The 15,242-nt window shown below is 42.1% G+C and overlaps 3 protein-coding genes across 6 annotated transcripts; 2 read left to right on the top strand and 1 right to left on the bottom strand.

Annotated features, from left to right (window-relative positions):
- The first annotated feature begins 1,429 nt into the window (after positions 1–1,429).
- Positions 1,430–3,280, top strand: alkbh7 (alkB homolog 7). The gene is made up of 4 exons (XM_068718947.1): positions 1,430–1,813; positions 2,221–2,394; positions 2,502–2,626; positions 2,737–3,280. Exons 1-4 carry the CDS (start codon positions 1,538–1,540, stop codon positions 2,855–2,857), a joined length of 696 nt encoding a protein of 231 aa, XP_068575048.1. The 5' UTR covers positions 1,430–1,537; the 3' UTR covers positions 2,858–3,280.
- LOC137878591 (GDP-L-fucose synthase-like) lies at positions 2,304–7,839 on the top strand. 2 transcript variants are annotated; one of them, XM_068718945.1, is made up of 11 exons: positions 2,304–2,394; positions 4,041–4,200; positions 4,400–4,514; positions 4,672–4,800; positions 5,016–5,089; positions 5,483–5,616; positions 5,731–5,795; positions 5,981–6,047; positions 6,216–6,295; positions 6,724–6,823; positions 7,680–7,839. In XM_068718945.1, the coding sequence occupies exons 2-11, from the start codon at positions 4,064–4,066 to the stop codon at positions 7,733–7,735; spliced, it is 957 nt and encodes a 318-aa protein (XP_068575046.1). In that variant the 5' UTR covers positions 2,304–2,394; positions 4,041–4,063; the 3' UTR covers positions 7,736–7,839. The 2 variants fall into 2 exon arrangements, with proteins under 2 accessions (XP_068575046.1, XP_068575047.1); XM_068718946.1 differs by lacking the exon at positions 2,304–2,394 and adding an exon at positions 3,906–3,966.
- Positions 7,840–8,467: 628 nt separating this feature from the next.
- On the bottom strand, positions 8,468–12,856 carry gtf2f1 (general transcription factor IIF, polypeptide 1). Of its 3 annotated transcripts, none has more exons than XM_068718954.1 (14): positions 12,815–12,856; positions 12,363–12,438; positions 12,086–12,132; positions 11,738–11,810; positions 11,377–11,570; positions 11,009–11,179; positions 10,652–10,869; positions 10,388–10,538; positions 10,215–10,270; positions 9,862–10,020; positions 9,693–9,763; positions 9,375–9,513; positions 9,111–9,249; positions 8,468–9,002 (listed from the first exon to the last, which is right to left on the bottom strand). In XM_068718954.1, exons 2-14 carry the CDS (start codon positions 12,372–12,374, stop codon positions 8,798–8,800), a joined length of 1,635 nt encoding a protein of 544 aa, XP_068575055.1. In that variant the 5' UTR covers positions 12,375–12,438; positions 12,815–12,856; the 3' UTR covers positions 8,468–8,797. The 3 variants fall into 3 exon arrangements, with proteins under 3 accessions (XP_068575055.1, XP_068575057.1, XP_068575056.1); XM_068718956.1 differs by having other exon boundaries at positions 9,889–10,020; XM_068718955.1 differs by lacking the exon at positions 12,815–12,856 and adding an exon at positions 12,620–12,786.
- Positions 12,857–15,242: the final 2,386 nt, after the last annotated feature.

The raw sequence follows: 15,242 nt of genomic DNA, 5'->3' as shown, positions 1-15,242 counted from the left end.
CTTTAATGTCCACAGATTTCCTGTGAGGGTAAAGGAGATGTCCCACTTCCCTTGTATATTGATATTTCACCAACAAAGTGTTTGTCTGGGAGAGAGAGAGAGAGAGAGAGAGAGAGAGAGAGAGAGAGAGAGAGAGAGAGAGAGAGAGAGAGAGAGAGAGAGAGAGAGAGAGAGAGAGAGAGAGAGAGAGAGAGACCTGTCCTTAGTGGTAAATAGGCCAGTGTTTTGTTTTTTTTCTGGGGGAATCTCTTGTGAGGATGAAGTCACCACTTTATCTACTCTCAGAGCTCTCTTCTTTTCATACTCCATTTCTTTTTCAACCATTCTAATATTTCAAATAGGTTCCTCATCCTTGAGTTTGTGGACTAAAGATATTGTTTTTATTTCATTCAGTAATTCATGGTTTCTATTTCTGTTTCCCGCTGTTATAAGATTTATTTTTTGTGGGCTTTTTGCTGTTGGATACTACAGATAGACAGGAAAGAGGGAGGGGACAACATGCAGTAAATGGACATGGGTTTGGATTCAAACCCTGGCTCCGCCTTCCCCCTACCAGGTGAGCTGCACCCCTATTTTATTCTTTAATAAGTTCTCCATGTCATTGTGTTATTAAATTCCACTATCATTCATTTGTGTATTACTTTCACCTTCTGTCACTAAAGTATGTTACATAGTGAGCATTTAAGTTACTATTCATTTAATCAAGTATCAAGGTGTAATCAAATGTCCCCCATGTGACGGTTTTATCAAGCTGCATTTACACACGCGGCAGAAGACAAATTAGAAAGACCACTTCCTCTCTGCATGTTTGACTTTAAAGGGTTTCTCCAGATGTTGGCACATGGGTGGAGGAGACAACTGACCTGAGTCTGTTTACAATAATGAGTCTTCACTGCCCTCCAGTGGTCACAGGAAAGAACGGCATCATCTGCAGTCCGAGACCAAGAGAGCAAGAAAAAGGGTTGCATTTAGTAAGCTTTTTAAAAGATAATATACAAAACACTTATGATGCAAGCAGTTGGTCAATAATATGTTTAACACTTATTGGCTCTTTATCATATGATATTACCAATATGTGACAATGAAAAAATAAATGTGACTATTATTATTATTATTATTATTATTATTATTATTATTATTATTATTAATGTATTCGATAATAACAATATGAGGAAAATATATATCTTCAATATAAAAGGTTATATCAGAGAAATTCGTAAGACCGTATGTCGCCTTCCCAAGGTGCCACAGGACATTAGGCGAAAAGATTTTTAGGTTTTTATTAAAAACATTTTCTATTCTCAATTTATTCTGGGGAAACACTTTTGTAAAGTTATTTCCTACTCACACCTTGGGTAGACAAATATCTCATGATTGATAAGCTTTACCGCTGGAAGACTCCACCCCCCATAATGCATTGCGTTTTCAACATGGCGTCTCACATAGTCGCTTGACTTCTGTCAACAAGACCTAACACACAGCTCGAGGTGAATTGGATAGTGTATTGCGTTTGACTCACAGCAGTAAAGACAGTAGGATGAAGCTGCTGCTCACGGCGTTCAAACGAATCCACAAACCAGCAGTTTGCACCAGTCAGCGGCTCCGCCTGAGCTCCCGTGCCTCCAGCAGCGGCCTGTCACCTCTCCGGGATGACGCTCTCGTCGTCGGCTCGAGCCGGGAGCTCGTGCGGAGACTCGGCTCACAGGTGGAGGTGAGGACGGGCTTCATCACCGAGGAGGAGGAAGGGTCGCTTCTGCGAGAGCTGGAGCCGGGCCTGAAGAAGAAACGCTACGAATTCGACCACTGGGACGACGTAAGTTATGTTCGCACGGTCTGTAGTTTGAAACCGTGGGGGTCTGCACACCTTTCACGCGCGTTACCATATCAAAAGTGAGTTGCACCGCACACCTGTTACAGATTTTAGGATTAATTAGGCCCAATTAGTTACGGTACCGGCTAAAACGTTACCACTCCTACGAGTAGGCTAGTTAAAGGACGCCATCACCACGTTACGACCTCGTCTCCTCGCTATCCACACTTTGACCTACTCTTATACCTGTATATATTGTAGGAAGCCATTTTCTGCCCAAATCCTACACCTGTTGATAAAAAACCCCAATTTAAACCCTTTTGCAATTCACTTACTTACAGCACGAGTGTTTTCTAAATGCCAGTGACACTGACTTCATTGGTGCTGTGTTCACTTCCCCTCCTTTTTAGGCTATCCACGGGTACCGAGAGACTGAGCGTGCGAGGTGGGGCGCAGCGTGCGAGGAGGTGATGAATCGCGTCCGATCCGTAGCGTTTCCTGAGGGTGGTCCACTCCTTGGGCCGGTGCACGTTCTCGATCTGGACAAGACCGGCTACATCAAGCCTCACATTGACAGTGTCAAGGTAGGTTTTTAAAGAACAAAAATGTTAGTTTCTAACATGGACAATATCCTGAGCACTACCACCAGTGGGAAAACCTTCTGTGTGGGCTTTACTGTTACTCGCTTAAGTTCTGTGGTAGCACCATCGCCGGGTTAAGTCTCCTGTCGGACAGCATCATGCGCTTGGTGAAGGAGGACGCCACCGATGAATGGGTGGACCTGCTGCTGCCCCGGCTTTCCCTCTACATTCTCAGGTTCAGTGAATATGCTGCACATGGATGGCGTGTACTCTAGTTGTATTATTCACACCATCTTTAAACTGTGCAGTAATGCGTTTAACCCTGTTCTCTTCACACCCGTTCAGGGACCAGGCCAGGTATAACTTCACTCACCAAATCCTGAAAGACGACGAGTCTGTGTTCAATGGACAGAAAGTGCCTCGGCTGCGTCGCATCTCCGTCATCTGTCGGAACCTTCCGGGCTAACACCCACTTCCACACAGCCTGGATATGAACACGACCTCACCTGGATTTGGAGGATTATCTCACGGATCTCCATTAAGATATTAAGCAGATATCCCAAATATTTTTTTGTTAATTTAATATTTATAGTGTCCAGGACATGTATTGCAGTTGAGACACTCTCCATATTGTGCTAAAATGAACCAGCATACTCACAGTAATGTATGTTACACAGTGTCTTTTTTTCACTGGAGCATCTTTAAAGTTTTGCTGATTTAAATCGACAGCAGGTTTCTACACAACAACTGCGCCATCTTGGCTTGTAATTTGAACATAATTTCAATAACCACTCACTGTTTTTTTAATGTGTTACCATCGCTTTGGTTTGATTCTCTACTTAGAGAAACCGTGTGAATGATTTCCAAATAAAATGAATGTGAACTTGGATTCCTTCATCCTATTCTTTACAGAAAGACGGAAGCTCTTTTCTTTTGTCTTCCACACTCCAAAAATACACATCTCAACCTGCTGGACAAAGTTCAGCTCACGCGGTATTCATTCAAAACTCAAACTGACACTGCTATTAATCGGTTACTGGTTAGAGGCGTGCTCCATTTAGTTTTGTAAGCAACTATTTAAACATATTTTATCCCTACTTAAAGTACTTAAGCTTAATCAATATGAGTCAACTGAAATCTTCACTTTTTCTTTGTGCACATAGATACAGTGTGTATATATATATATATATATATATATATATATATATATATATATATATATATATATATATATATATATAATCTTAAACTTAAAGTAAAAAAAATACATTATAACCAGCAGATGGCAGCAGCTCATCTCCTGCATGTCTCAAATTATACAACTATCTCAAATAGCATACTAAAGATTGATGAACTATTTGTTGGCTGCTGTTCATCAGGATTGATGAAGTTGTTCAACAGGTAACATAGAACTCCTTACCGACTTGTTAGAGGGCTGGAGTAAGTGTGGACCTCTGCAGAGAGGGTGTTGCCCACTTGTTGCCTGTCATGATGAAGTTGTTCAACAGGACAGCCAACAAGTAGGCAACTCCTCTCCACTGAGGTCCACTCTTACTCCAGCCCTCTAGTAAGTTGGTAAGGACTTCTGTTACCTGTATTTCCTCTGCGGAGAGGCCTACTTTGAATTTTCTTTTTTAATTTTCACTCAGAAGAGCCAGCACAACTGTAGAAGATGGGGCCAATGCGTGTCCTGGTAACTGGTGGATCTGGGTTGGTGGGCAAAGCCATTGAGCATGTGGTGCAGCAGGAAGGTGGGGAAGTGGACGGAGAAGAATGGATCTTCCTCTCTTCCAAGGATGCTGATCTTGTGTAAGTTTTGCTTCAATTGTACTCTTCTACCCAATTCTGCCTGGAACTAATTTGTCTATAATTGATGCGTTACGACACTTACACTAGAATACATGAAGTCAAATGAGCATCCATAGTTTGCAACGTCCCTTTTCAAACCTGTATGTTTGTCCAGTCTATATACAACTGTGAATAAATGTGGTGTTACAACACAAAACAGAGATGTTGGGCAGACCAGGGCTGTGTTCGAGAAGTATCGACCCACTCATGTCATCCATCTGGCCGCAAAAGTCGGAGGACTCTATCTACACATGAGGGAGAACCTGCAATTCTGGGTGAGAGATAATGAATGATTCGCCGATAGCGGACACATTGTAAACTGTTGTAGGAAAAGAAAGAATCGATATTTTTAATGTAAACATGGAGTCTATTGAAAATATATCTGCTTTGAATTTAAATTGTTATGTCAGTGACAGTTTGACACCTTCACAGAGGGACAACATCAAAATGAATGACAACGTACTACAAACCGCTCATGAGATGGGTGTGACCAAGGTTGTGTCTTGCTTGTCCAGTTGCATCTTCCCTGACAAAACCACGTACCCCATCGACGAGAACATGGTGAGCTCCTTTTCTCTTTCGTTTACTCATTTTTAGCAACACACTTCCTGTTACTTTCTTCAATACAGGGGGATTTGTGGGTGTATTAGGTGGACTATGCTACAGAGCTATTGAAATTAAGGTTACTACAGAGCCATTAAAAGAAGTGCACTTATTATGACTTTGGCGAAATGCATTGAAAACTTGATGTTTTCTGTAATGCCCCACTCTCACAGATACACAACCGACCACCTCATGACTCCAATTATGGATACTCACATGCCAAAAGAATGATTGATGTTCAGAACAGGTAAACAACTGTCTCGAGTGAACAAGGGTGCAGTGTAGACACATGGTTGGATCTGACATGCTTTATTCCTCAACAAAGGGCTTTGGCTGGAGCAGCCAATCAGGCAAGTAGTTTCTAGTTTATCATTTATTTATCTTGGGGCTGTTTGTATGGCATTGAGCCAGGTGCTGTCAGACAAGATAAATTGAGGAATGTCACAAAGCACAATGTTCTCTAGGAGAGATGAAGGTTCTAACTAAAGGTACCATGACACATGACACGCCTTTTACTGTTGGTGGTGGGCGGCTGAAAGAGGGAAATGTGTTGTTAGCGCTCAACTCATTTGAGGTACCAAAGGGAACAATACAAACACGTGTGTCAGCAGAAAAGTGTTCTCTTCCTGTGTGTTGACAGGGCATACTTTCAGCAGTATGGTCATTGTTACACAGCGGTCATCCCAACCAACGTCTTCGGTCCCTGTGACAACTTCAGCATAGAAAAAGGTCACGTGCTGTCGGCGCTCATTAACAAGACACACAAGGCCAAAAGTGATTACACTAATCCATTTTTTATACACAAATACGGACTGAGAATAGTGAACAAAACATACAAACACAGACAAAAAGAGGTAAAAGTTGTATTTTCTCATGTCTCTCTCACAGAGGAGGGAACTCCACTGAATGTATGTGGCTCTGGAGCTCCTCGAAGGCAGTTCATCTACTCTCTGGTACGAGTATTAGTATATATTGCTCTTAGATTTTACTGTAGGTGTGTGCTTCGATGACAATTTAATTTCTTCCTGTATCTATATTGGCCAAATCTATCTCTGTCTGTATTAAGATGAATAAGTATGATAACATGCTCACATGTCGACTAAGAAAGCATCGTCTCATTGTCTGTGTTTACTGTCAGGATTTGGGTCGTCTAATCGTTTGGGTCCTGAGAGAATATGAGGAAATTGACCCCATTATCCTCTCTGGTGAGTAGGACGGTACTCACCCTTAGCGAGCATTATAATTCCCTTTTGGTTCGCTTTTTTGATTGTGTGGTATGCCAAAGAAAATGGGGGTAAGTTATAGCTTCAAAACACAGAGGTGTGAGACACAGTCACCATGTGTACGGTTTAATCAGTCACTTTTCACATCAGTGGGTGAGGAGGATGAAATCTCAATCAAAGACGCTGTGGACATGATTGCAGAGGCTCTGGACTTCAAGGGCAAAGTACATGTATCCTTTCAACATGAATGCATAGACCGGTTTATCACATCGAGATGCTTTTTGTGAACCTTGGATATGAAGTACATGCTGTAGGTCAACAGTAAAGAACCTCTTAACTGCAGAAAAGCTCCATAAGGAGTCGCTGGCTTGAAAGCGAAACATGTAATTGGACATTACCAAAATAATGAATGCGAAATCCAGCAATTTAAACAATCTTTGTGCTTGCAACCGACTGAAGCTTCTCCCGTGTGCCACGTGTGTAAGAGAACTACGGTTGTCGTCACGATTCTTATTTTCAGGTGATTATACACAAAAGAAAACATACTTATTTATAATATATTTCTACCAATAGATCCCCCTAAATGCTACACACTGTTCCTTGAAGCGCAAAAACCCACACAGATCAAATCCAGTCTCTCCTTGACCCCACACACCAGTTTGACACCACCCTGTCAGACGGCCAGATGAAGAAGACAGCCAGCAACGCCAAGCTGAGACGCTACCTTCCCGACTTCTCCTTTACACCCCTTAAAGAAGGTAGGATAAAGAAGGGCAGTGCTGCTGTTGTTGTAGCACTTCATTTCTACTTGACAAATTGTAGGGCTGGGAATGTATCATCTTTATATTGGCATCATAATATGAGACTAAATATCCTCTCAGATTTTGGATATTGTAATATCTTTCTCAGGTTTTCAAGGCTGCATCACGGTAACATAATGTATTTTTCTGAACTTAACAGACTGTTCTAGTTGTTCTATTATTTGCCTTTAGCCACTTAGTCATTGACTGCAACAAAACAGGGAGACAAGCTAGCTGGCTGCAAAGAAAAGCATTTTATTATCCACAAACATGAACATACAAAGGGTAGCTATCAGTTCTCAGTCCTGAAACACATGTGTGGGTGTGGGTGTGGCAGTGTATACAGAAATAGAAACCCAAAAGAGCAGTGTCGATGGCAGAAATGATCTCCTCTCCCAGAGAGCCAGGCTGCCAAACAAATAAGGTATTTAGGACAGAGCCACACCTGTGCAGGCTCATCCAGCTGATAACGCTCCAATCAGCACCTGCAACAGATAACCAAAAACAACAGGGACACCTAGTGTATGGGAGGAGCAGGAGGGTCGTCGCAATATCCACATTACTGATGATTACTCATCAAAAATCTCACCTTGTAAATATTTCGTAAAAGTACACAAAGAACAAATCAACCCTGCAATAATTTGTGTAATTTAGTAGTACTGCGTACATAATCACATGCATGGAGGCAGCAGAACAAATGTAGGCTTTGCTGTTAACACCGATGACTACATTCAAATGAGAGCTTTGAATAAATATTTGCATGGACCCTCAGCCTGGTGACGGTGACAGTGACGGTTGTTTTCTCCCCTTCTAGCTATAAAGATGACCTGCAGCTGGTTCGAGATCAACTACGACAACGCCCGGATATGAAGCGACCGGCCGTTAACACCACTCTCTGGTTCTGGTGTCGAGCAAGTTGTTATCACTGTACGATATTGGTTCATTCAGTGCCACAATAAACATTGCTGAACTTATTCTCCAGCGTACTGGAGCCTCTTCATCTTTTAATCGAAGGAGTTTCACATTAACGTATCATTAGAGGTGTTCTTTAGCTACTCCATCCTTTGGAATGATTAAGAAAGAGTCCATGATCATAATAGAATATTCATATGCTAACAGCTTTTAGTTGTTCCTAGAACAAAAATGACAACCCAGGCTGACAGGTCCTTCTCTGGAACAACCTTCCCCTTCATATTAGGTTGTCATCCACCGTTTAAAAAACAATTAATTTTCCCTGGCCTATCCGCTTTGATCTTAACTTGTCACTTTTGTGTGATTTGTGATCAGTTCGTCTTGATTTTAACATTACTTTTAGTAATCCAGTCTTTTTCGACTGTATGACTGCTTATCTATGTGCAGCACTTTGGGCAACCTTTGTTGTGTGTTAAAATGTGCTATACAAATACATTTTGATTGATTGATTGATAATAATCATCCCAAACGGTCCCATAGGAACGCCTCAATATGCAAGGAAGGAATATCTCTGTATCTCTGAACTCCACTCCTCCAACCGTACTCATGCATAACAGTGGGTGTACTAAAAGCATAAAAACTAAGTGTAAATCAGGGATGGGGTACAAGGAGCAAACTCTTACACAGCCACAGTTTTTACATTTTATTGGAAAAAAAATTCTACAGAAAAAAAACAAGTTAAAGACTTTTTTTTCAATCATTAAGTTCCAAGTTAATCTGTTCACACATGGAGAAAAATCAAGTTGTTTTTCTATTATTTAACATGAGATTTCAGGGAATGAAAAACAAATTCAGGATGCTTAATTCTTAATACTAACAAAACAACATACTTTTTGATAAATGCCACCAGTAACAGCACAGCGTGTTTTTAAAAAAACGGACACCAACGCCCTCAGGGGGCCGTGGTTTTCTGACTGAAGAGGTTCATTTCCTCTCCGCCCCGCTGCTCCGTCCCGTCGCTTATTCGGTGAGGTAGAAGTGCATTTTGTCGTTGACGTTCTTGCGCTCCGGATTGAGGCGCTTCAGGATCTGAGCCAGAACGTTGACGGTCTGCTCACTGCTCAAACCTGTGCGCTTGGTCTGGAACTTCTTCAGCAGGTCTTTGGTGGTCATCGGTTTACGGATCAGGTATCGCCGGACTGCTTCCTCCGTTAGCTGCACATCACTGCGGAGTAGACGGACAGAAAACAACACCGTTTTTAAACCTGTTCACAAAGTAAATCTCAGAATCATTAAATAACTTAATATTTCTGAAAGGCATAAAAGAAGATACCTGGAGCTAGGAGTGGATTTGCCTGATGGGGGTTGAGGCGTACTCTTCCCAGAGGGAGCAGGGCTCTGACTGCTGGGCTCCATTTTGAGCCTTTTGGCAGCTGGTGAGTCAGCGCTCGGACCCGGAGTCTGTCTCTTACCTGCAGGATAGACAGATTATAGTTGGAATAGAACAACGATTCGGCGACTTCAATTTCAGAATTGACAGCCAGTGACGTGTCACGTGTCTTATTCGATTATAATGAAATGGGGTATGAGGAAGCACCTTGCTCTAGCTTGCTGGCAGCAGCGCGGAGTGTGTTGGAGGTGGAGGCAGAGTCTATGGATGGTGTCCCGGGGCGACTGCCAGTCCTGGAGCTGCCTGCAGAGCCCCGCCCTCCACGTTTAGGAGGCGTGCGCTTCTTCTGACACGGGGAAAGAAAGAGGGACGCTTGATGAGACACTACAAACATGGAAACACAGAACCATCCGCAAGGTCACCCCCAAACAATGAGTTAGTAAGAGCTCTGTTACGACCAAGTTGAATGTGAAAGAGAAAATGCACAAACATCCACTTATGCACACACACACACACACTAATCACCATGAACAGAGCGGAGGCCGTCTCTCCATCGATGTCACTGTCGTCTGAGCTTTCTGACTCGCCGCTGCTGTCTGTGACACACAAAACCACACGACTCAGCATAAATTCACTCGTCTGTAACACTGCTTGTGTTTATTAAGACCTCATTAAAGTATGTATTTTGTCAAACCCTCATCGGTCTCCGTGGGGTCTGCACCTTTTTTCTTCTTCTTTTCCGTTTGGACCGGCGTCTTCTTTCCTTCCTCTTCTTCTTCCTCCTCTTTCGCTTCCTCTTCGGTCGGTTTCTCCTCCTCACTCTCTTCCTCACTTTCAGACGCCTCATCGATCCCTATAAAGGACAAACATTTTGGAAGGAAAACAATCTAAATACCAGTCATTCAGAAAATTCTATGTTTGGCTAACAACTTAAATAAACGCTTTGTGTGCATTGAGTGAGGACTTTCATTACACAAATATGGATACGAGTACATAAAACATGCATAAAAATCATCATTAGATGATTATATCAGTAGAAGACCTGACCTTTGGGATGATCCTCTCCTTTGCTGAGCTTTCCCTTTTCCTGCTCTTCGTCTGAACTGCTCCGGGAAAACAGAATTACATGCTAGTGAAAGAAGAAACACAGCCAACGACAACCTTCCGTATCGTGCACACAGAGAGGGAGTCTTCTTGTGAGAGGACACGATGGATCTGACCTGCTTTCATCCGACATGTAATCCACCTCGAGACCCTCTTGGTCCCCGTCATCGCTGTCCTCCAAGGCCTCTTTGTCGCTGCTCTTTCTCTTCTTCTTCTTTGCTTTTCCTTTCCCCGCGTCTTTCTTCGCCTTCGTCTTACCCTCTCCATCTGTCCGAGGAAGAGGTGGGTGGGAAAGGGGGAAATCACACGATGACAGAGGGGATGAAAACGTGTACAGTTACAGTACAGTCTTTAATCCCATCCTGTCTCATCCTTCTTACCGTCCCCCATACTGCTGTCACTGTCATCGCTGCTCATCTCCAAGTCGTCCTCCAGGTCGTGAATGCGCAGGTCGCCCCCTCTCCCACCCGCCTTCTTTTTCTTCTTCCCGGACTTCTCATTCTCATCGTCATCGTCCTCACCACCACCGCCACCGCGCTCCTGCTCCCGGAAACGTCTCTGAAGCATGATGCTGAAGTGATTCACCACCTTGTTTCTTCTGTAAAGCGAGGAGAATGTCTGATATTAAGTGTTTGACACACCGGCACCAGTTGGGTAAACAAAGTACTTATACATATTTTTTTTTTTTTTTTAAAGCTAAATACTGCTATCCCTCCCTGTTCAACCCCCATTCGCACCTGCCCCACTCCTCCTCAGCCTCCTCAGCAGTGAGAGTTCGGTGCTTGGCCTGCGGTGTAAAGTTGTACCAGCCGTGGACCGGGAAGGCCTCAAACGCTCCATCGGGACACTGAGTAAAGATGTAGTACGATGCATTTTCTGTAACACCGCCCTTCTTTACGCCTTTGAACCTGTAACGAGTAGAGATAAAAAAAAACAAAAAAAAAACAGTAGAGATCCCCATGAAGAACATTTGAAATTCTCTTAAAAGTATAAAGAACAAAACATAAATACACGTGTGCTCCCTCCTAAGCTAACCAGGGTCAGAGAGAGACATGTTGGTTAACTGAGAGTGAATCGGACGGTAAAGAAGCGTCTTTCTCCCCACCTCTTGCCGGCCTTGCCATTGACCTTAAGAACCCAGGGCTGATCCTCCACTTTGAACTCTCGGGTCACAATACCATACTTCTTCCGGCGTGCTTCCTCGCGCTGCTTTTTGCCAAACTCACTGCCAGCCGCGCCGTCCGCTGCCTCCTCCTCCCCATATATCCGCCGGGCACTCATGTCTCTTTCCATACGAGCCTGGGAAGGAAGGAAAGGAGAGGGAGGGAGGAGTTAAGAAATGTAAGTCGCTATTGCTGATTCTTTAAGACACTCGTCTTAAGACTTCAGATTTTCTGTCTTCTTTTTTAGGGTAATCACGCTGCTCGTCATTTCTCTCGGTGCGACACCGCTGACATGAAGCCCACCTGTGTCCAGGCTGAACAGTTGACTCTGTCTCCTGAATTGAAAGCCATGATGTTGTACTTCTTGCTGGTGTTTCTATGGGACAGATAAACCAAAATACAAACAAAAACAAAAACATTAACTTCAGCTGCTTATTCCTATCGAGGGTCGCAGGAATAGTTGCCAGATCAAAACTACATTTTTAATACAAATGTCTGTAAAACATGAACGAGTAGCTCTGTGCGCCTTGTTTTAAAAAAGGTACACAACATCCATGCACAATAACTGCCAGAACCACAGACACGTGACCAGGCTTGTCGGGACACTTTTCCCCCCTGTGGATATTTGCATGTCCCGGCCATGTTACTCACTTGGGGACTCGCACTGTGTATTCTGTGGCTGAGGAACTGCTGCTCCCCTGAAAGACAAACGGATTTCTATCTACTTTTGTCTCGTGCAACCGACCACCATCCTCCTTTAAACTGAGATATTAAAGAGTAATAAAAGGCTGACTACATGATGTGTGAAGGCTATGCACTTATGTCTACCTTACAGTGAACTTGTCGTAAGATTACAGCGGTGTACAGAACATTATTAGCAGGTATAAATGTGAGGTTTTGTAGTTGAGAGCGACGAGAGAAAACTCACCAGTGAAGTCATGGTTGTCTCCGTGGTTTTTGTTAACACATCAACAATGGCGTCAGGTTAGTTGGGCAGCGTTACACTATAAAAAGAAGAGTTAACGTTAACCAGGTTAAATGTGAATAGAAAGCGCGCGCACACACCTGTTTCCTTGAGGGGTTAACTAACGTTTAATTAACAATACAAGTCGTTTAATAACACAACAGTCAATGAACGCAACATAAAACTATATGACGTCTCACACTGACTAGAACTCTTTGTACCGTTAGCATCTGGTGCTAATACAAACAGCAGCAACACGCCTCAAAAGCAGCTTCAGTTGCGGTCTGTGGCTCGTGAAAGCGATGCTAAGATTCTCCATCTTCAAACTCACGAGGCGTTAGAGATGCAGGGACACACACATACAGGAATACAGAGTATTTAAGACATTTAACAGAAATGAAATGCATCTGATTTACCGGTGCGCGTACTCCCACTGTACTTATTCCGTTTCAATAAATAGTGGTGAGGAAACACAGACGATGAATAATGGTTCCTAGTCAGTTAGCCCGCTCCGTCCTCCGTTCTTTGTTGAGCTCGTGGGGGCTTTACTGTGACACATGGAAAATATCACAGTTAATATTATAGAGTAAATATATATATAACTAAACCATTTTATAATTATGAATTGTATTTCGATTCTGAATTCCTCAGTCGTGACTTTATTTTGAAAGTATACACCCGAAGTTTGGGTAAACTGTGTTTCGTACTTGAGTATGTTGTGTATGCGTTACAAGTATTAGTTGCATACTGACGTTTATGGAAGTTAGTTTTAAACATGAAAAAACGTATTGATATCTCTAAAATTATTAATAATCATGAACAATATCTTTATTAATCATGTATGCCTTGATTTAAATATAAACATCTCTAGCTGGTCCCCAGGCCCCACCATTGTCATTAAAACAACTCCTTATCAACAGTTATTACCAGTACTGATGTTGTGTTTATAACAGTAATATTACATTTTATGTATTTCAATCAATATCGATCATATCTGATGTAAACGCTTGACATTAATTTGACTGTAGTACTGCAGTTCTCCAGTGTGACCACTGGGGGGCAATGGACACTCATGAGTCTAAGTACACAGGTCAAATCCAACTAGCATCAAGGAAAGGACAAATACATGCATACAAAAGATTAAACAATCGAAAGAGATAGTCGTGTTTCTTTTATTATTATTATTCTGTCAGATTTCCCTCTTGATATTTGGTAATATCCGGTGGGTGTGATATAATTTTACTTAATTAATCAGTCCATTATGAATAGAACTAACACAATTGCATGATGATAGACACCAGTGATCTTTTCTTAATAATGTTGTCAAGAAATAATTAATTTAATCTCATTCCTTCTTTTGGTATCAGCCTTGATTTCAATGCAGTATTTTCACTGAGTTTTAAATTTCAGTTAACAAGACCAGGTTTGGAAGATGTTCACACAGTACATAGCTGCTGCCTTAAAACAAAAAGGATCAGTGTGTTTTCCTCTGTTTGTATTTGCAGGGATTTGTTAGTTATTTACATACAGCCTAGCTGCACAACCATGTTACAGTTTTACAAGACAAATTGACATGACAGGGGAAACACGCACTCTCTCGTCTGAGGTGTTTCACTCTGGAAACTATGAATTTATACATGTTCATGATTATATAGTCTTAAGCATGTCTACTTTATCCAACAACATTACTCTCTAACAGAATTTACCAGTTGATCTGAACAAGTAAGCCTCCTGTTAATGATCATGAAGCTAGGCCAACATAACACAACCACAGTAACACATAATAATTAAAACACACATCACAAACTAGAACATGTTCTTAATACTTTTTATTGCAAGGCAAGGCAAGTTTATTTGTATAGCACATTTCAACAACAAGGCAATTCAAAGTGCTTCACATAAAACCATTAAAAGCATCAAAACATAATGCAAAAGAAAAGGAGATTTAAAAACAATTAAAAACATTCATTGAAACATTAAAAACAGTCATTAAAACACAAATAAGCTAATAAATAGAATAATAGTTGCAGTTTAAGAAATAAAATACAGTAGTAAAATGCAGAAATTGATTAATATCCTTGAATGTGGTTCAATCAAAGGCAGCAGCAAACAGAAAAGTCTTCAGTCTGGATTTAAAGGAGCTGAGGGTCTCTGCAGACCTGCAGCTTTCTGGGACTTTGTTCCAGATATGTGGAGCAGAAGAACTGAACGCTGCTTCTACATGTTCAGTTCTGACTCTGGGAACAGAAAGTAGACCGGTCCCAGACCACCTCAGGGGTCAGGATGGTTCATGAGGTAGCAGCAGATCAGAGATGTATTTTGGCCCTAAACCATTCAGTGCTTTATAAACCAACAGCCGGATTTTAAAGTCAACTCTTTGTTGGACAGGAAGCCAGTGCAAAGACCTCAGAACTGGAGTGATGTGATCCACTTTCTTGGTCTTAGTGAGGACTCGAGCTGCAGTGTTCTGAATCAGCTGCAGCTTTCTGATTGACTTTTTACAGAGACCTGTGAACACACCGTTACAGTAGTCCAGTCTACTGAAGATACATGCATGGACACGTTTTTCCAGGTCCTGTTGAGACATAAGTCCTCTAATCCTTGATATATTCTTCAGGCTGGTTTTGTGATTGTCTTGATGTGGCTGTTCAGGTTGAGGTCTGAATCCATAACTACACCTAGATTTCTGGCTTGGTTTGTGGTTTTTAAGAAAACTGTTTGGCGTGACCCTCTTACTACTTACTACAGATGGGGACTTTTATACATGTTAATGTATTGCAGTATGCCTTTCAGACCTCTGCTCCCTCCTCACGTCTTGAGCTGTGTTACACTGAAGCTTTGTCA

The sequence above is a fragment of the Cebidichthys violaceus genome, unplaced genomic scaffold (assembly GCF_023349555.1).
Source record: "Cebidichthys violaceus isolate CVI_PGR_0920_01 unplaced genomic scaffold, fCebVio1.0.p SCAF_23, whole genome shotgun sequence".
NCBI classification, from domain to species: domain Eukaryota; kingdom Metazoa; phylum Chordata; class Actinopteri; order Perciformes; family Stichaeidae; genus Cebidichthys; species Cebidichthys violaceus.
The sequence above is the reverse complement of the archived record's forward strand: the minus strand, read 5'-3'. Positions and strand labels throughout refer to the sequence as shown.

Excerpts from the sequence above, each read along its gene's own strand:
- alkbh7 (XM_068718947.1), top strand. The coding sequence starts at position 1,538 with ATGAAGCTGCTGCTCACGGCGTTCAAACGAATCCACAAACCAGCAGTT. Across the intron at positions 1,814-2,220 it reads AATTCGACCACTGGGACGAC|GCTATCCACGGGTACCGAGA; the intron begins GTAAGTTATGTT and ends CCTCCTTTTTAG. Across the intron at positions 2,627-2,736 it reads CTTTCCCTCTACATTCTCAG|GGACCAGGCCAGGTATAACT; the intron begins GTTCAGTGAATA and ends ACACCCGTTCAG.
- LOC137878591 (XM_068718945.1), top strand. The coding sequence starts at position 4,064 with ATGGGGCCAATGCGTGTCCTGGTAACTGGTGGATCTGGGTTGGTGGGC. Across the intron at positions 4,801-5,015 it reads ACCCCATCGACGAGAACATG|ATACACAACCGACCACCTCA; the intron begins GTGAGCTCCTTT and ends CCACTCTCACAG. Across the intron at positions 5,090-5,482 it reads ATGATTGATGTTCAGAACAG|GGCATACTTTCAGCAGTATG; the intron begins GTAAACAACTGT and ends GTGTGTTGACAG.
- gtf2f1 (XM_068718954.1), bottom strand. Across the intron at positions 11,180-11,376 it reads AATGGCAAGGCCGGCAAGAG|GTTCAAAGGCGTAAAGAAGG; the intron begins GTGGGGAGAAAG and ends TACTCGTTACAG. Across the intron at positions 10,021-10,214 it reads AGGAGAGGATCATCCCAAAG|GGATCGATGAGGCGTCTGAA; the intron begins GTCAGGTCTTCT and ends TGTCCTTTATAG.